This window comes from Oncorhynchus nerka, linkage group LG22 (genome assembly GCF_034236695.1).
Source record: "Oncorhynchus nerka isolate Pitt River linkage group LG22, Oner_Uvic_2.0, whole genome shotgun sequence".
Taxonomy (NCBI): domain Eukaryota; kingdom Metazoa; phylum Chordata; class Actinopteri; order Salmoniformes; family Salmonidae; genus Oncorhynchus; species Oncorhynchus nerka.
The window spans coordinates 45,861,606-45,882,239 of NC_088417.1; the positions used below are offsets into that span (position 1 = coordinate 45,861,606).

General features: G+C 45.1%; 1 protein-coding gene across 1 annotated transcript; it reads right to left on the bottom strand.

The window, feature by feature from the left end:
* Window positions 1-8,554: 8,554 nt before the first annotated feature.
* LOC115105251 (NEDD4 family-interacting protein 1-like) lies at window positions 8,555-20,572 on the bottom strand. Its single transcript, XM_029627041.2, has 7 exons — window positions 20,435-20,572; window positions 11,550-11,637; window positions 11,135-11,265; window positions 10,208-10,295; window positions 9,866-9,990; window positions 9,497-9,563; window positions 8,555-8,851 (listed from the first exon to the last, which is right to left on the bottom strand). Exons 1-7 carry the CDS (start codon window positions 20,462-20,464, stop codon window positions 8,748-8,750), a joined length of 633 nt encoding a protein of 210 aa, XP_029482901.1. The 5' UTR covers window positions 20,465-20,572; the 3' UTR covers window positions 8,555-8,747.
* Window positions 20,573-20,634: the final 62 nt, after the last annotated feature.

The window sequence follows — 20,634 nt, forward strand, 5'->3', positions numbered from 1 at the left end:
TTAGAGTGATTATCTTAATTTACCGAGGTTAGCTAGCCAGCTATTTGTCGTCCTTAACGTAGGAGACACTGCTAGCTAGCCAACAGCTAGCCAACGTCTGCCGAATAGAACTTCCTCACTCAACAACCCGGTCGCATTCCGCTTCGCTCCACAGGTAGTATCACATTTTCATTTAATTTCATTACAGTACAACGGTTTGATTTGTTTGATCGTAGCTAGCTACATAGCTGTATACTGTTTGTATCAAAGAGAATTGTGTAGTCTAGAGGGATTTTCTAGGTTAGCTAGCCAGCTATTGTCGTTCTTTTAACGCAACGTAACGTAATCAACACTGCTAGCTAGCCAGCTAGCCCCCGAATAGCAGCACTGTGGTAACTATCACACTCAACGGAACGACTTGATTAGTGTAGTGTCAACAACGCAGCCACTGCCAGCTAGCCTACAAAGTCAACAACGCAGCCACTGCCAGCTAGCTTACTTCAGCAGTACTGTATCATTTTAATCATTTTAGTCAATAAGATTCTTGCTACGTAAGCTTAACTTTCTGAACATTCGAGACGTGTAGTCCACTTGTCATTCCAATCTCCTTTGCATTAGCGTAGCCTCTTCTGTAGCCTGTCAACTATGTGTCTGTCTATCCCTGTTCTCTCCTCTCTGCACAGACCATACAAACGCTCCACACCGCGTGGCCGCGGCCACCCTAATCTGGTGGTCCCAGCGCACACGACCCACGTGGAGTTCCAGGTCTCCGGTAGCCTCTGGAACTGCCGATCTGCGGCCAACAAGGCAGAGTTCATCTCAGCCTATGCCTCCCTCCAGTCCCTCGACTTCTTGGCACTGACGGAAACATGGATCACCACAGATAACACTGCTACTCCTACTGCTCTCTCTTCGTCCGCCCACGTGTTCTCGCACACCCCGAGAGCTTCTGGTCAGCGGGGTGGTGGCACCGGGATCCTCATCTCTCCCAAGTGGTCATTCTCTCTTTCTCCCCTTACCCATCTGTCTATCGCCTCCTTTGAATTCCATGCTGTCACAGTTACCAGCCCTTTCAAGCTTAACATCCTTATCATTTATCGCCCTCCAGGTTCCCTCGGAGAGTTCATCAATGAGCTTGATGCCTTGATAAGCTCCTTTCCTGAGGACGGCTCACCTCTCACAGTGCTGGGCGACTTTAACCTCCCCACGTCTACCTTTGACTCATTCCTCTCTGCCTCCTTCTTTCCACTCCTCTCCTCTTTTGACCTCACCCTCTCACCTTCCCCCCTACTCACAAGGCAGGCAATACGCTCGACCTCATCTTTACTAGATGCTGTTCTTCCACTAACCTCATTGCAACTCCCCTCCAAGTCTCCGACCACTAACTTGTATCCTTTTCCCTCTCGCTCTCATCCAACACTTCCCACACTGCCCCTACTCGGATGGTATCACGCCGTCCCAACCTTCGCTCTCTCTCCCTGCTACTCTCTCCTCTTCCATCCTATCATCTCTTCCCTCTGCTCAAACCTTCTCCAACCTATCTCCTGATTCTGCCTCCTCAACCCTCCTCTCCTCCCTTTCTGCATCCTTTGACTCTCTATGTCCCCTATCCTCCAGGCCGGCTCGGTCCTCCCTCCCGCTCCGTGGCTCGACGACTCATTGCGAGCTCACAGAACAAGGCTCCGGGCAGCCGAGCGGAAATGGAGGAAAACTCGCCTCCCTGCGGACCTGGCATCCTTTCACTCCCTCCTCTCTACATTTTCCTCTTCTGTCTCTGCTGCTAAAGCCACTTTCTTCCACTCTAAATTCCAAGCATCTGCCTCTAACCCTAGGAAGCTCTTTGCCACCTTCTCCTCCCTCCTGAATCCTCCTCCCCCTCCCCCCCTCCTCCCTCTCTGCAGATGACTTCGTCAACCATTTTGAAAAAAGGTCGACGACATCCGATCCTCGTTTGCTAAGTCAAACGACACCGCTGGTTCTGCTCACACTGCCCTACCCTGTGCTCTGACCTCTTTCTCCCTCTCTCTCCAGATGAAATCTTGCGTCTTGTGACGGCCGGCCGCCCAACAACCTGCCCGCTTGACCCTATCCCCTCCTCTCTTCTCCAGACCATTTCCGGAGACCTTCTCCCTTACCTCACCTCGCTCATCAACTCATCCCTGACCGCTGGCTACGTCCCTTCCATCTTCAAGAGAGCGAGAGTTGCACCCCTTCTGAAAAAACCTACACTCGATCCCTCCGATGTCAACAACTACAGACCAGTATCCCTTCTTTCTTTTCTCTCCAAAACTCTTGAACGTGCCGTCCTTGGCCAGCTCTCCCGCTATCTCTCTCAGAATGACCTTCTTGATCCAAATCAGTCAGGTTTCAAGACTAGTCATTCAACTGAGACTGCTCTTCTCTGTATCACGGAGGCGCTCCGCACTGCTAAAGCTAACTCTCTCTCCTCTGCTCTCATCCTTCTAGACCTATCGGCTGCCTTCGATACTGTGAACCATCAGATCCTCCTCTCCACCCTCTCCGAGTTGGGCATCTCCGGCGCGGCCCACGCTTGGATTGCGTCCTACCTGACAGGTCGCTCCTACCAGGTGGCGTGGCGAGAATCTGTCTCCTCACCACGCGCTCTCACCACTGGCGTCCCCCAGGGCTCTGTTCTAGGCCCTCTCCTATTCTCGCTATACACCAAGTCACTTGGCTCTGTCATAACCTCACATGGTCTCTCCTATCATTGCTATGCAGACGACACACAATTAATCTTCTCCTTTCCCCCTTCTGATGACCAGGTGGCGAATCGCATCTCTGCATGTCTGGCAGACATATCAGTGTGGATGACGGATCACCACCTCAAGCTGAACCTCGGCAAGACGGAGCTGCTCTTCCTCCCGGGGAAGGACTGCCCGTTCCATGATCTCGCCATCACGGTTGACAACTCCATTGTGTCCTCCTCCCAGAGCGCTAAGAACCTTGGCGTGACTTAAATGTAAATGTGATCCTGGACACCCTGTCGTTCTCAGCTAACATCAAGGCGGTGGCCCGTTCCTGTAGGTTCATGCTCTACAACATCCGCAGAGTACGACCCTGCCTCACACAGGAAGCGGCGCAGGTCCTAATCCAGGCACTTGTCATCTCCCGTCTGGATTACTGCAACTCGCTGTTGGCTGGGCTCCCTGCCTGTGCCATTAAACCCCTACAACTCATCCAGAACGCCGCAGCCCGTCTGGTGTTCAACCTTCCCAAGTTCTCTCACGTCACCCCGCTCCTCCGCTCCCTCCACTGGCTTCCAGTTGAAGCTCGCATCCGCTACAAGACCATGGTGCTTGCCTACGGAGCTGTGAGGGGAACGGCACCTCAGTAACTCCAGGCTCTGATCAGGCCCTACACCCAAACAAGGGCACTGCGTTCTTCCACCTCTGGCCTGCTCGCCTCCCTACCACTGAGGAAGTTCAGTTCCCGCTCAGCCCAGTCAAAACTGTTCGCTGCTCTGGCCCCCCAATGGTGGAACAAACTCCCTCACGACGCCAGGACAGCGGAGTCAATCACCACCTTCCGGAGACACCTGAAACCCCACCTCTTTAAGGAATACCTAGGATAGGATAAAGTAATCCTTCTCACCCCCCTTAAAAGATTTAGATGCACTATTGTAAAGTGGCCGTTCCACTGGATGTCATAAGGTGAACGCACCAATTTGTAAGTCGCTCTGGATAAGAGCGTCTGCTAAATGACTTAAATGTTAAATGTTAAATTTGTCCTGCAATGGATGTTGTTCAATTGGTAACATACATTCTTGTCTTCTTCTAATGCCTCTTAAGAGGAAAGTAATCTAAAAGTAACTGAATGTAATCAGATTATGTTACTGATTTTTTATTTTTTATTGGACAGGTAACTTGTAATGGATTACATTCAGAAAGTAACCTACCCAACCTTGTTAGTGCATGCTCTGCAAACAATACAACAGATGAAGGTGTGGCAAGAGAGTGGTGAATGGATAGGCGTGGTTATGGGCAGTGAGGAAGAAAGTAAAGATATGAGTGCAGAGGTTAGATGTGTTTTGAGGAAGTGTGGCGCCAAGTACAAACCGCACTCTGCTGTCTTTGAAATTTAACTTGACAAGAGTGAGGATGAATTACCTGTGGTTGTAGGTGTGGTGAAGGTTAAAACATTAATATATATATTTTTTAAGATCTCTGAGTCCAAGCCTCACCCTGATGGTCATATAAATTATGAATTTGGCCCAGTGGGAGTGGTATTTTTGGAGAAAGTGGTCCCTGCCTTTTGTCTGGCCCATATGTAGTATCAGGCTGGGTAGAAAATAATTTGGGTACTGTTAAACCGGTGAAGGTAGCTCGAAGTGGTCTTGTGATGATTTTCGGTGTTTCTTCCGCACAGAGAGAGCGGGCACTTTGCGACACGTGCATTGGGACAAAACCTGTGACTTGCTTTGCTTTCAGGAGCAAGGAACCTTTGAAGGAGTGATTACTGGGGTGGCGTTAAGTGTTGTGGAACAACTGACATTGAAGATTTCCTGTGTCTGTGATGCCCGCCGTTTAGTGCAATGCAGACCCAGTGGCGAGCATGGTGAAACTGAGAACCCACTGTCTGTCATTTTTTAGTTTTGAAGCAGAGTATTTACCTGACAAAGTAATGTCAGGATATGTCAGTTATCCCGTGAGAGCTTTTGTGCCAAACCCACTAAGGTGTTTTAGATGCCAAGCTTATGGTCATATTCCAGCAGTGTTTTAGAGGGAGATTCCGAGATGTGAGAAGTGTGCAGGAGGGCATGGGAGAAAGGGATGTGTAGCATTGGTGGGAAAAAATGGTGTCAATTGTGAAGGTGCCCATGTTGCTGGGGATCAGAAGTGCCCGGTGTGAGATAGACAGGTTGAGGTTGCCAAAGTCAGAAGGATACAGGCTGAGATTGCCAGGGTCAGAGTAGAACAGAAGGTGTCGTGTGCTGAGGCAGTAAAGAGAGTAGAGGATGATGGGGTGAGTATTAGGCCTAGGCTAACACAGAGTGATACAATTTTGTGCTTCAGTAAGGTTGGCTTCTTAGCATTCAATGCCATGGTTATCAACTGTACTATAGAAATGGATGGTAAAATCACAGAAAATAGATGTTGTGGTGGCAGCTGCAGAAAATTGCTTGGGTGAAGAAGGGTCACTTTTGATGAAATAGTGGTAGGTGTACGGTTAGTTGGCGGTGTAATTCTTTCCTTTCCCACTTCCTTTTTATTTTTGTATCAAAATGTAACATGATTGACCACACACAGTAGGTGGCAGCATGCACAAACACAAACAAATGCCATGATACCAAAAATAATAATAATAATAAGAGATCAATTGGGTTAAGATTTCTAAAACTAGATCCTGTCCAGAAATGATCTATACGCACAGAAACCTATTTCTCTCAAATATTTTTCAAAAAATTTGATTTTACATCCCTGTTAGTGAGCATTTCTCCTTTGCCAAGACAATCCATCCACTTGACAGGTGTGGCATATCAAGAAGCTGATTAAACAGTATGATCGTTATACAGTTGCACCTTGTGCTGGGGACAATAAAAGGCCACTCTAAAATGTGCAGTTTTATCACACAACACAATGCCACAAATGTCTAAAGTTGAGGGAGTGTGCAATTGGCATGCTGACTGCAGGAATGTCCACCAGAGCTGTTGCCAGAGAACATAATGTTGATTTTTCTACCAGAAGCCGCCTCCAATATTGTTTTAGAGAATTTGGCAGTACGTTCAACTGGCCTCACAACCGCAGACCACGTTTAATCACGCTAGCCCAGGACCTCCACATTAGGCTTCTTCGACTGCAGGATCATCTGAGACCAGCCACCCGGACAGCTGATGGAACTGTGGGTTTGCACAACCCGAAACATTTCTGCACGAACTGTCAGAAACCATCTCAGGGAAGCTCATCTGCGTGCTCGTCATCCTCATCAGGATCTTGACCTGACTGCAGTTATTTGTCGTAACCGACTTCAGTGGGCAAATGCTCACCTTCGATGGTCACTGGCACCCTAGATGGAGAAGTGTGCTCTTCACGGATGAATCCTGGTTTCAACTGTACTGGGCAGATGGCAGACAGTGTGTACGGCATCGTGTGGGCAAGCGGTTTGCTGATGTCAACGTTGTGAACGGAGTGCCCCATGGTGGGGTTAGGGTATGGGCGGGCATAAGCTACAGACAATGAACACAATTGCATTTTATCGATGGCAATTTGAATGCAGAGATACCGTGATGCGATCCTGAGGCCCATTGTTGTGCCATTCATTCACCCTCATCACCTAATTTTTCAGCATGATAATACACTGCCCCATGTCACACGGATCTGTAATCAATTTCTGGAAGCTGAAAATGTCCCAGTTCTTCCATGGCCTGCATACTCACCAGATGTCACCCATAGAGCATGTTTGGGATGCTCTGGATCGACGTGTACGACAGTGTGTTTCAGTTCCCGACAATATTCAGCAACTTTTCACAGCCATTGAAGACGAGTGGGACAACATTCCACAGGCCACAATCAACAGCCTGATCAACTCTATGAGAAGGAGATGTGTTCCACAGGCCACAATCAACAGCCTGATCAACTCTATGAGAAGGAGATGTGTTGCTGCATGAGCCAGTTTCATCACAGCGCTTGATGGTTTTGCGACTGCACTTGAAGAAACTTTCAAAGTTCTTGACATTTTCCAGATTGACTGACCCTTATGTCATTAAAGTAATGATGGACTGTAGTTTCTCTTTGCTTATTTGAGCTGTTCTTGCCATAATATGGACTTGGTCGTTTACCAAATAGGGCTATCTTCTGTATACTACCCCTACCTTGTCACAACACAACTGATTGGCTCAAACACATTAAGAAATTCCACAAATTAACGTTTAACAAGGCACACCTGTTAATTGAAATGCATTCCTGGTGACTACCTCATGAAGCTGGTTGGGAGAATGCCAAGAGTGTGCAAAGCTGTCAAGGCAAAGGGTGACTATTTGAAGAATCTCAAATATATTTTGATTTGTTTAACACCTTTTTGGTTGCTACATGATTCCATGTGTTATTTCATAGTTTTGATGTCTTCACTATTATTCTACAATGTAGAATTCAACACCTCTTGCACTGAGATGCAATGCCTTAGACCAACGCGCCACTCGGGAGCCCAATATGGGTTGACTATCAATAGCAGCGTCATTCCACGAAATGGGTGCCTTTTGCGTCCCTTTGATATTTTAAGTAGAAATTGTGTACCAACATATCATTTTAAAAGCCTTTTAAGTTCTCTTTATTATAGACCACATGGAGAATTACATGAATCATAGAAATTCTGCATTTTGACATGTCCATCCATTAACCATTAACCTGTGTCACTTCTAGGAAGATTTCATCCCACTTAATCAAACCATTTCTCCATGTTTCACCATTATAGTTATTTTGCTGCTTATTGCACAGGGTTGGGGAGTAACAGATTACATGTAGTCAATTACGTGTAAGGGATTACAAAAAAAAAAAACTTTAATCAGTTACATTACCTGAAAAAATATTGTAATCAGATTAGATACTTTTGAAACATGACATGATTACTTCGAGGATTACTTTTACATTCAGAAAGGATGTTTGCGAAAACAAATCTTTGGTACTTCTCTGTTTTACATGAGTCCATGTTTAATTTCATAGTTTTGAGGTCTTCACTATTATTCTACAAATGTAGAAAATAGTCCAAATAAAGAAAAACCCTTGAATGAGTAGGTGTCCAAACCTCTGACTGGTACTGTATCTGTGACCAACAGATGCATATCTGTATTCCGAGTCATGTGAATTCCATAGATTAGGGACTAACGAATATATTTCAATTGACTGATTTACTTACACAAACTGTAACTCACAAAAAAAATGTATGATGCTTTTAGATATTTTTGTTCAGTGTAAATTAACAGTTATCTTAGCAAATTTGCCTGGGATTCTCCTTGAAATGTCTGAAATGTACTGACAAACCCCTAGCTACAAGGTTCCAGTGCATTCCTCCACCACTGTATTTACTAGGATTTCCAGAGTGAAAATTAAGCTTGAATACAAAATCATTCTGTTTTCTCCACATTGAAGGCTACATCTTGAAAAGACTAACTTTAATTTCATTATCATATACATCAATAGATTTCACTCAATGCTCCTATTCACAGACATAACTCTATGGGTAGTTCCACAGGGTCAGCATAGAGCCGAGCTGTCTCCATATCAAACACTTTGCAAGAGGACAGAGAAAAAGACAAAGACTGCCCCCTATTGTTTAACAGGAACAGTACATGCCATTGTTAAACAGATAATACAATCCAATTTTATTTATCACATGCGCCAAATACAACAGGTGTCGACCGTACCGTGAAATGCTTACTTACAAGCCCTTAACAATGCAGTTAAGAAAATATTTACTAAATAAACTAAAGTAAAAAAATAATAATACAAAAATAAAATATAATAAAATAACTATACTGAGGATATATACAGGGATACCGGTACCGAGTCAATGTGCAGGTTAGTCTAAGCATTATTTATACGTCACAGACTTGATTCCAAACAGCACTTGAAATAAACCACTAATGATTGAATAGTTACAGAATTGTCAGCATCCACTAGTTTACATCAAGAGACATAGAAATGATTTTGTCCAATTTATCGGCAGCAAAACAAGAGGTGTTTCCTCTCTGTTTTTCGTGATGGAGTTGAGGCCAGATAGCGAACTTTTCTAAAGAAGAGTTCAGATTTCTCCTTTTAGTAGATGAAAAGGACTCTGGTTCGCGGGAGACTAGAAAAGGAGTCTGCCATTTTACGGATCTTGGCGTAGTTGATGGATCCTCTGAGGAAGAGCAAGAATCCTGGAGGACAGAGAATACAGTAGATTGGGGCAATAAGGGTCACTGTTATTTTAGCAGGATTTAACAGTAGTTATTCTTCTTTTTCAATCATGTTTTTTGGGTTAGCACTTCCCAACTCCCAGCAGCACAAACAAGATAGTGCACCTTTAAACACACACTATGCCGAAATCCCTCTGCCATTTCCCGGTTCGAATAGTTCGCCTAATTTCAATTCGTGACAAACCCACCACAGCCAATGTAGAGAACCATTGTACTGTCTAAACCACTGAAATATATTCTCAAGAACCAAAAATATTGTATTTTTAGCTGTTAGAAGCTGGTGTACAAAACTGAAAAGTAAAAGACGCAAAAACAAAACTTAAGAACGAGAAGCATAGAAAGTGCACATAGAACACATATGCCGCTTCTTTGACTTGCTTTCAATGAGAATGACGCCTCTATAACACACATTTCTATGCGAATTTGGTTGAGTCTCCCAAAAAGTTACATATTGCAGCTTTAACTCTTCTATAAGGGTCATTGTCATAATGTATTGGATTTATGCACACTATCCATTGAATAGATACCTTTACACCAATGCTACAATGTTTCTGTATTTACTTGTCTAGTACAACAAATAAGAAAGACAGAACTGGTTGTACTTACCCAATACCAGGAACACCCACCACAGCCAGTACTGCCCATCAAAGTACCCAGGGAAATAGGTGGAGAACTGGGGAGAAAAATGAATAAATAATAATCACACAAACATAAAAGATAAGTGAACTGGTCATAGTAACCATGAATGTGATTGATCTTGGGCTCTGGAAGAGGGAAACCCATGATCATGATCTGATGCTTTGCCATCAGATCCCTGCCACTAGATGCTTTTTATGTTAAGGAACCACAATCTACTCTGACCAAAATATCATTACATATCATTCTAATGAAGTATTTATTTGTTGTATATAAATACCAGGGAAACCTTTGTCTACCACCTTTACATCTCAGGGAGGGTTGGTAGGGAAATCTTACCCGGACAATGAGGATCCACTTGATGAGTGACAGGCCGAAGCCAGAGATGGCCCCGTAGCGGCCTGCTGCCGACGTGGTCAGACAGAAGGACAGGAAGAAGCCGATCCAGTTGAAAAGGAAGGCCACTAAAGTGGAGGAAGAGAGGGAAAGAGGCTGTGTATATGGTCTACTAGGATGGGCTTTCTCCTCACAATATAACATTCTACGATCACATCACAGATCCATCAAATACCTGTATCGGGAAATAAATACATTACATGACTGTTCTTCATTTCGCTGTTGTGTAGTGTACCAACCCCCGTCCGAAACAAGGAGAAGATCTTACTTCAAGATGTGACTTACTAAAAAAGGTCAACATGAAAATGCCATCGTTCCCTATCCGCAGCTGGTCTGCATCCTCAAAGTCGTCCCTGGCTACAAAGTCTTCATCCTGCAGAGATAGAGATAAACATACGGTAGAGATCATTATCAAGTCATTTTATGATGGAAATCCCATTAAAAAAGGCTATATCAACCAAGAAAGGAAACACTCCCGCTACAAAGCACAACTCCTTCTCTTCATTGACCCTTCGCTTTGCATTTCTCTAAAGTCGTGGATGGAGAAGGCATTTAGCTGGAAAGCTGCTTCAATTTAGTTGAAAGAATAACATTTGATGTGCTATCAGGAAATGCGCCACTAATACGCTACAGGTCGACAGACAGGTCTCTGCAAATGACTGCGACATCTTTGCCTAAAGGTACTATTCCATTCCACACACTTCCACCCCATTACTGTACCTCCAGTGCACAGCAAGTTAGTACATCATCAAAAGTCCCCAGTTGTTCCCTGTGCTTGCAAGGCAAGCATTGTGTGGCAAAGAAACACAGACCAGTCATTTAAATGGGATGACAAGGTATGGCAAAACATTTCCCACTAGAGGGCATAGATGAGCAGTCTCAATATCTGACAGTGATTATTAGGGTGTCTGCCGACAATGTATGACTCACCATTTCAATACACTATACTGACTGAGTACAGTATATCTACACACACAACCATAGTTAAACAGGTTTGCTTTGATATTATATGCAATTAGATGCAATGGGGTTCATGATGTTATATTCAGAAACTAGCCTACCTCCAGCTCTAAATGTAAACAGTACACAAAACAGAAGTGAGGTTGGTTGGGAGATCGGCCACACCTTTAAAAAATAAATATATATATATAAAATAGTCTGGCAAACCCACACGGGAGGATTACGTTGAGTTTGTAACGGTGGGACACTCACCCTTCCAGCTACCAAGGGAACAAGGGCTTCAGCCTTGGTTGTCTCCGCCTCGTCATAGGAAGGGAGCGTTGTGGCCACGTTGTATGATGGTGGATTGGGGAAACCCCCATTTTCTTTGTAGTCAAAATAAGCTAAGAGAGATAAATAAGTGAAATTGCAGAGCATAAGCTGCTGTGTTACACTTCAGTGATATCTATCCCCTTATGGTGGGCTAATTGCTGTAACAGCATAGGTAAACCTAACGCTAGAAGGGGAAATCTCCTCTGTGTCCTAACAAAGATACTTGATGGTCATAGTCTAGTTCTGGACTGTGTAATGTCCAATGTCTCTTGGAGTAAAGGTAAGGACATTGATTCCCAGGCCAAACCATAGTGCTGCACTGTGATGTGTATGTGTGTGTGTATTGTGCTTTTACCTGCATTTTCTTCTGCAATGCTGCTGTAAGGGGGTGGGGCATCAGCTGCCACCTGGAGAGCCTCCTCTGACTCCTCTTCATTGGGCAGCTGCATGGGGGGAGGAGTCAATACACTGGTTAGGCCTAGATGACCGTGACAACGTCAACATGACGTAGAGAAGAAATCAGTCCAAGCACTATTGAGATGTAGCCTAAGGAAAACAAGCTAGCTAAGCTACAGGGTCAGGCGACTCCATATTATAGCAGACTTATGGACAAGACACGTCCTAACAAACACCGGACGTGCGCAATATATCACCTGTTGGGTGTCAATGAACAATGGCGATTCAGCATGTAGAATCGTCAGGAAATTAAATGAAAATGAAGGCCAATGTTCGGTGGTCAGATGAGATAGGACGGTCGCCCGCTGCACAAGGTCGACGTTGAGATGGCATTTTCCCTCTTACAGGGTCACGCTAGGATTCAGCCAAAGACAGTGGATAAATAACAATGTCTTACTCAGGCTGTTTATCATTGAAGAAATGTTCAAGTTCTGGTCTGCTTGTTAATGGGGTGGTTCTCCCATAGCACCAATTCAATAGCAGCTAGGTCTGGTCTGCTTAGTTCATTGACTTTCATTGAACCAGAAAAAAATGAGCAAGTGGGATGTTTTACTTCCTCTTTCATCTCTGGTTCAGCATTACTCTTTGATCAGACCGCACATGACCTAGCTACTCATGTAACAAAATGGCACCCACTGTTCTCCATTTTGGTTGTATAACAGAGATTGTTGTCCTCTTCAACCCCCCCCCCCCCCCCCCCAATAAATGTTTATACTATTTTGTATCAGTATGCAGGCCCATCAGTTGTCATGTTAACTCATTACTAACTTCCAAGAGGATTAGGCTCCAGAATATTGGTGAGTTCAGGCAGAGAAATACAGTCCATAGATGGGGCCAGCTGTCAGCTACACTGTATAAAATGGTAGAAATCGCACCAAAGAATGTCACTTGTGATAATGAGCTAATATTGTTGATAAGGGCAGTCATCAGTTTCCTACTTACACTAAAACTAGATGTAATGGGAGATAAAGGGATCAAATTCATGGAGGATATTGCACTAGCCCTCAATAGACTTCACCTAGCTACCTGGTTAGTCCATTCACAGACGCCAACTACCTTTACCGCTTATTGATGAAGGCATCTTTTTATTAAGTGCCCTGGTGCTCGCCCTAAAACATTAACACCCATCACTTGCGGTACGGTTTTGGAAACATAAGGAATGTACACTACATGACCAAAAGTATGTGGACATCTATTCGTCGAACATCTCATTCCAAAATCATGGACATTAATATGGAGTCGGTCCCCTCTTTGCTGCTTTAACAGCCTCCACTCTTCTGGGAAGGCTTTCCACTAGATGTTGGAACATTGCTTTGGGGACTTGCTTCCATTCAGCCACAAGAGCATTAGTGAGGTTGGGGACTGATGTTGGGCGATTAGGCTTGGCTCGCAGTCGGAGTTCCAATTCATCCCAAAGGTGTTTGATGGGGTTCTTCCACACCGATCGAGACAAAACATTTCTGTATGGACCTCGCTTTGTGCATAGGCGCACTATCATGCTGAAACAGGAAAGGGCCTGCCCCAAACTGTTGCCACAACGTATGCTGTAGCGTTAAGATTGCCCTACACTGGAACTAAGGAGCCTAGCCCGAACCATGAAAAACAGCCCCAGACCAAACTTTACAGTTGGCACTATGAATTGGAGCAGGTAGCGTTCCCCTGGCATCCGCCAAACCCAGATTTGTCTGTCAGACTGCCAGATGGTGAAGCGTGATTCATCACTCCACACGGTGCGTTTCCAATGTTCTAGAGTCCAATGATGGCGAGCTTTACACCACTCCAGACAACCGACACTTGGCGTTGTGATCTTAGACTTGTGTTGCGGCGGCTTGGCCATGGAAAGCCATTTCATGAAGCTCCAGATGAACAATTATTGTGCTGACGTTGCGTCCAGAGGCAGTTTGGAACTCGGTAGTGAGTGTTGCAACCAGACAATTTTTACGCTCTACGCTTCAGTGGTCCCATTCTGTGAGCTTGTGTGGCCTCCCACTTTGCGGCTGAGCTGTTGTTGCTCCTAGACGTTTCCACTTAACAAAAACAGCATTTACTGTTGACCGGGCAGATCTAGCAGGGAAGAAATTTTACAAACTGACTTGTTGGAAAGGTGGCATCCTATGACAGTGACACATTGAAAGTCACAGCTCTTCAGTAAGGCCAACTCTATTGCCAATGTTTGTCTATGGAGATTTCATGGATGTATGCTTGATTTTTATACACCTGTCAGTAACGGGTGTGGCTGAAATAGCCGAATCCAATAATTTGAAGGCGTGTCCACATACATATATACACACAAAAAAGTATGGGCAGGCATAAGCTATGGACAACCAACACAATTGCATGTTATCAACCGCAATTTGAATGCACAGAAATACTGTGACGAGGTCCTGAGGCCCATTGTGAGGCCCATTTGTTTATTTATTTTTTTGTGAATTTTACCACTTTTTCTCCCCAATTTCATGGTATCCAATTGTTTTAGTAGCTACCATCTTATCTCATCGCTACAACTCCCGTACGGGCTCGGGAGAGACAAAGGTTGAAAGTCATGTGTCCTCCGATACACAACCCAACCAAGCCGCACTGCTTCTTAACACAGCGCCATCCAACCCGGAAGCCAACCGCACCAATGTGTCGGAGGAAACACCGTGCACCTGGCAACCTTGGTTAGCGCGCACTGCGCCCGGCCCGCCACAGGAGTCGCTGGTGCGTGATGAGACAAGGATTTCCCTACCGGCCAAACCCTCCCTAACCCGGACGACGCTAGGCCAATTGTGCGTCGCCCTCCCGTTCGCGGCCGGTTACGACAGAGCCTGGGCGCGAACCCAGAGTCTCTGGTGGCGCAGCTGGCACTGCAGTACAGCGCTCTTAACCACTGCGCCACCCGGGAGGCCCAGGACCATTTATTTTAAGGTATCTGTGACCAACAGATGCATATCTGCATTCCCAGTCCATAGATTAGACTTAAATGTATTTCAATTGAGAGATTATTTTTAAATTGTTGCGTTTATATTTTTGTTCAGTATATATGGTGTGTGCACGGTACCTGTTAGATATTGGGGGCTACCTGGGATGTGCTTTTGTATGTTATTGCTGTAAGAGCGAGCTAGCATGCTTTAAATTGTAACAATCGCATTAGCCCCTGCTAATTCAGTTATTTCCATGCTAACAGATGAATCACGGATCTACAGTGTCATGACTGGCCTGTTCGGGTCTGGTTACCGTGGACCATAATCCTACTGAGATATCTCTCACACCCACCAGCGGGGAAGAGATCGAAAGGTATGGTGGTGGGGGGGTTATGACAACTCCCACCCATTGTAAATCTTAAGGCAGAAAAATCCCTTCTGTCAGTATGGAGGGATGGAATGTATGATGGGCCTATGGAGAATCTACCTCTGAACAGTAACATACAATAAATGGACTTTGGGACAATATGTTTCGTCAACCAAAACGGTAGTAGTGACGATAGATGAAACACGAAAATGAACGTTGTTTTTGTTATGTTATTAAAAGTTAAATGACGACGTTATAATGAAAACGTTGTAACTTGAAGAGTTCGCACTATGTACTTGATGTTTGCATACTGTACGTTGTGTGGAAAATGTCCAGATCAAAGATGTTTTGTAAAGACGAAATGTGAAGTTAGTTGTCTAAATTGGATCTGAGTAAAATCCAGACCTTGCCTCGTAACTAGTTACGCCCAGAGAACTTGCCTAGAGGCGGAAACGCCCATTTCTGACCCAAGGGTATAAAACATGTGAGTTAAGAATTAACATAGCAGACTAATACCCTGACTACACTGCTTACGTGTGCGAGCGTTGCAAAATAAATGTAGAAATCTATATTATTCAATTATTGTGTGCGCCAACGAGCGTCTGCGTTGCCAAGGGCTAAAATAGAAGTCAGTTATTTTTGTGATGCAGATCGCGCTGCAAGTCCTGCCTCTCCCATCTCCTCATTGGTTTATAGAACCAGGTACCCACGTGCCATTTCCTCATTGGTTATACTCACGTGGGTGACTGTAAGACGAATGAGGTCGGTGGCAGTAATGCACCTAATTTATGAAAGTTGCCAATCGCAATATAAAGTCCAGAGAGGAAAAAGCCTGGAAGGAGGATGACTAGATTCGGTTGCCCGTTTGTGTGGATAAATTTTCGGAGTTGACGACCTTGTGCATTTCATGTAAAATAACAACTCAATGTTTATATCCCAGGAGAAATTAGCTAGCAACAGCAAGCTAGCTTGCCATAAATGTTTAATGCTTTTCGACCTGTCCCCAAATTATTGTAATTGGTTCAGAGTTAGTTTTGATATTTTAACCTGCGTGTCGTGATCACGTTTGGTGGGGTGGGGGACAAAATAAACGTATGGACGATGGCGCACGCGTTTGGGTTCCATGTAATTGACCACGGGCTGCAGCCAAGGTTCGAATTAGTTGTAAAACCAAAATTCAACATGAGGTTGAAGAAGACAAAGGAACCTTTTTACAATCTATGCCACGGATGAGTAGCTGTGTCTAAGAGGGTGAATTCAAGCAGGACCACCCAGTTACCACTCTCCAAAGAATCATGCGTCTACACTGCTTTCATTCCAATGCTGGAACCATCTACACTGCTGATTAGCTGTCCTCCGAAGAACCCTTTTCAGAGCAAGTGTGAGGAAAAAGACCACTAAGAGAAAGGACACTGACATTGTGAGGACAAACAGAGCTATACCCGGTAACCGAAGACGTGAGGTCATCAGAGAAGTCGGGAACCCGGTCCACGAAGAGACACCCCATCGGAGACCTTCAACATGTAATTACATCATTATATTCTGACCCATAAGAGCGGCAGTTCGAGGCAAGGTTAGGGTTAAAATCAGCATAGTTGACAAATGTACACAAGTGTGCTTTTCTCTCGCTCTCTTTCTCCCGCTTATGAAATCCCCATTTAGTGTAACGTGTCATATTGTGTTGGCCCGCTAGGGACCTGTTTCAGTATACTAAGTTCTAATCAATAGCCTAGACTGTGTGTATCTTACATTATCATTTTAGCTTGTTAGTAAATAAATAATCAAATAATAATAATCAACCCAATAAAGCCAAAACCTTTGCATGGTGCTCCAGGTTAATTAATTGAATCACGTAATTGTAAACCATTAATCATTTGATGTGCAGCAGTCGTCACATTAATCAATACAAAGTTACGACAACAGCCATCAACATAGACGGAGTGTACAAAACATAAGGTACACTTGCTCTTTCCATGACAGACTGACCATGTAAATCCAGGTGAAAGCTATGATCCCTTATTAATTTACTTGTCAAATCCACTTCAATCAGTTTAGATGACGGGTAGAAGGCAGTTTAAAGAAGGATTTTTAAGTCTTGAGACATGGATTGTCTATATGCGGAAATGGAGGAAAACTCGCCTCCCTGCGGACCTGGCATCCTTTCACTCCCTCCTCTCTACATTTTCCTCTTCTATCTCTGCTGCTAAAGCCACTTTCTACCACTCTAAATTCCAAGCATCTGCCTCTAACCCTAGGAAGCTCTTTGCCACCTTCTCCTCCCTCCTGAATCCTCCTCCCCCTCCCCCCCTCCTCCCTCTCTGCAGATGACTTCGTCAACCATTTTGAAAAGAAGGTCGACGACATCCGATCCTCGTTTGCTAAGTCAAACGACACCGCTGGTTCTGCTCACACTGCCCTACCCTGTGCTCTGACCTCTTTCTCCCCTCTCTCTCCAGATGAAATCTCGCGTCTTGTGACGGCCGGCCGCCCAACAACCTGCCCGCTTGACCCTATTCCCTCCTCTCTTCTCCAGACCATTTCCGGAGACCTTCTCCCTTACCTCACCTCGCTCATCAACTCATCCCTGACCGCTGGCTACGTCCCTTCTGTCTTCAAGAGAGCGAGAGTTGCACCCCTTCTGAAAAAACCTACACTCGATCCCTCCGATGTCAACAACTACAGACCAGTATCCCTTCTTTCTTTTCTCTCCAAAACTCTTGAACGTGCCGTCCTTGGCCAGCTCTCCCGCTATCTCTCTCAGAATGACCTTCTTGATCCAAATCAGTCAGGTTTCAAGACTAGTCATTCAACTGAGACTGCTCTTCTCTGTATCACGGAGGCCCTCCGCACTGCTAAAGCTAACTCTCTCTCCTCTGCTCTCATCCTTCTAGACCTATCGGCTGCCTTCGATACTGTGAACCATCAGATCCTCCTCTCCACCCTCTCCGAGTTGGGCATCTCCGGCGCGGCCCACGCTTGGATTGCGTCCTACCTGACAGGTCGCTCCTACCAGGTGGCGTGGCGAGAATCTGTCTCCTCACCACGCGCTCTCACCACTGGCGTCCCCCAGGGCTCTGTTCTAGGCCCTCTCCTATTCTCGCTATACACCAAGTCACTTGGCTCTGTCATAACCTCACATGGTCTCTCCTATCATTGCTATGCAGACGACACACAATTAATCTTCTCCTTTCCCCTTCTGATGACCAGGTGGCGAATCGCATCTCTGCATGTCTGGCAGACATATCAGTGTGGATGACGGATCACCACCTCAAGCTGAACCTCGGCAAGACGGAGCTGCTCTTCCTCCCGGGAAGGACTGCCCATTCCATGATCTCGCCATCACGGTTGACAACTCCATTGTGTCCTCCCAGAGCGCTAAGAACCTTGGCGTGATCCTGGACAACACCCTGTCGTTCTCAACTAACATCAAGGCGGTGGCCCGTTCTTGTAGGTTCATGCTCTACAACATCCGCAGAGTACGACCCTGCCTCACACAGGAAGCAGCGCAGGTCCTAATCCAGGCACTTGTCATCTCCCGTCTGGATTACTGCAACTCGCTGTTGGCTGGGCTCCCTGCCTGTGCCATTAAACCCCTACAACTCATCCAGAACGCCGCAGCTCGTCTGGTGTTCAACCTTCCCAAGTTCTCTCACGTCACCCCGCTCCTCCGCTCTCTCCACTGGCTTCCAGTTGAAGCTCGCATCCGCTACAAGACCATGGTGCTTGCCTACGGAGCTGTGAGGGGAACGGCACCTCAGTACCTCCAGGCTCTGATCAGGCCCTACACCCAAACAAGGGCACTGCGTTCATCCACCTCTGGCCTGCTCGCCTCCCTACCACTGAGGAAGTACAGTTCCTGCGCAGCCCAGTCAAAACTGTTCGCTGCTCTGGCCCCCCAATGGTGGAACAAACTCCCTCACGACGCCAGGACAGCGGAGTCAATCACCACCTTCCGGAGACACCTGAAACCCCACCTCTTTCAGGAATACCTAGGATAGGATAAAGTAATCCTTCTCACCCCCCTTAAAAGATTTAGATGCACTATTGTAAAGTGGCTGTTCCACTGGATGTCTTAAGGTGAACGCACCAATTTGTAAGTCGCTCTGGATAAGAGCGTCTGCTAAATGACTTAAATGTAAATGTAATGTAAATGTATATGTGACATTCAGAGGGTGAATCGGTAAGACAAAATATTTAAATGCCTTTGAATGGGTTATGGCAGTAGGTGCACCGGTTTGAGTGTGTCAAGAACTGAAACACTACTGGGTTTATCACGCTCAAGTTTCCTGTGTTTATTTAGACTGGTCCACCACCCAAAGGACATCCAGCCAACTTGACAACTGTGGGAAGCATTGGAGTCAACGTGGGCCAGCATCCCCGTGGAAAGCTTATGAAACCTTGTAGAGTCCATGCCCTGACGAATTGAAGCAGTTCTCAGGGGGAAAAGGGGTGCAACTCAATATTAGGAAGGTGTTTAATGTTTTGTACACTTAATGTCATCTTGTCCTGTACATCTAATGTGCTTCCTTGTGTCAATCGTCAGATACTTACATGTATTGTATACTATTTTTGTCATTGTTATGTTTGATTACAAAATACCCAGTCTGATATTTTCATGCACGCATGAATCACGAATCTACAGCCATTGTCAGAATAAACACCAATTAACTGTAGTCGCTGGCTGACTAGTTATTTCTTTAAAAAGACAACACAAGAGACTTACGAAATACGATTACATAGTGTCTTCGTGGGAAATCTGTTACACTAGCTGACTAAAACTCAACACCACGATTTATGATGGAGTTGAGCGGCGACTAGTGTCGGCGGATTTGAGCTCAGAGGTCAAATATAATTAAGTTTTTCTCATAAACGAACTACGGATTTATGCACTTAGAGTAACCACTAACCAGCAATTACACAGAACGTGTGTAATATTGGGTTCTTTTTACGTGCCGAAATGAGTCGTTTTGAATAAAAACGTATTGTTATGCGATGTCTGCGCTCCAGTCCTGTCAGCACAACCTAGTCGCTGCTCAACTCCATCGTAAAACGTGGAGTTGAGGTTAATCGCCTATTGAGTAGCTAGCTAGTGCAGGGCTCTCCAACCATAATCTAGCACACCTGCTTCTAATAATGAACTGGTTGACAAAATAAACCAGGTTAGTTACAACTGGAGTTGGAGCGAAAACTTACAGGAGGGTAAGCTTTCCAAGGACAGGGTTGGAGGAGCGAGTGTTAGTTAGCAAGTCAAAACATCAAGTCAAAACATCACCTACAAATATTGACCATGTTAAATCAAATGTATTGCTAACCAACAAAAATGACTAGAATTTTAATTTAGCTATAAAGCATCATGACGTGTTGATATTAACTTGTAAACTGACGTTGCAGTCATGGTGCCTTCACAAAACAATGAGGCCTAGATCCAACCCATTACCCGTGTTTCTTAGTAAACAAACCACAGTTAGCTAATGCTTGCTAGCTGAAACAAACACGATAAACTTTTTTACTCACCTGCTGATATCTAGCACACGGCTCAGACATCCTAATATGAACAGACTCAAATATTTGAATTTAAACAAGCGATTGTCAATGTATTCAATACAAAAGGTATAACGGAAACATAAACTATTGGGACGCTGTCTGCTCAAGTCCCTCCCCTCTTTCTCTGCGAGCATGTTACGTCAATACTCCCAAAACTAGGTCACGCATCA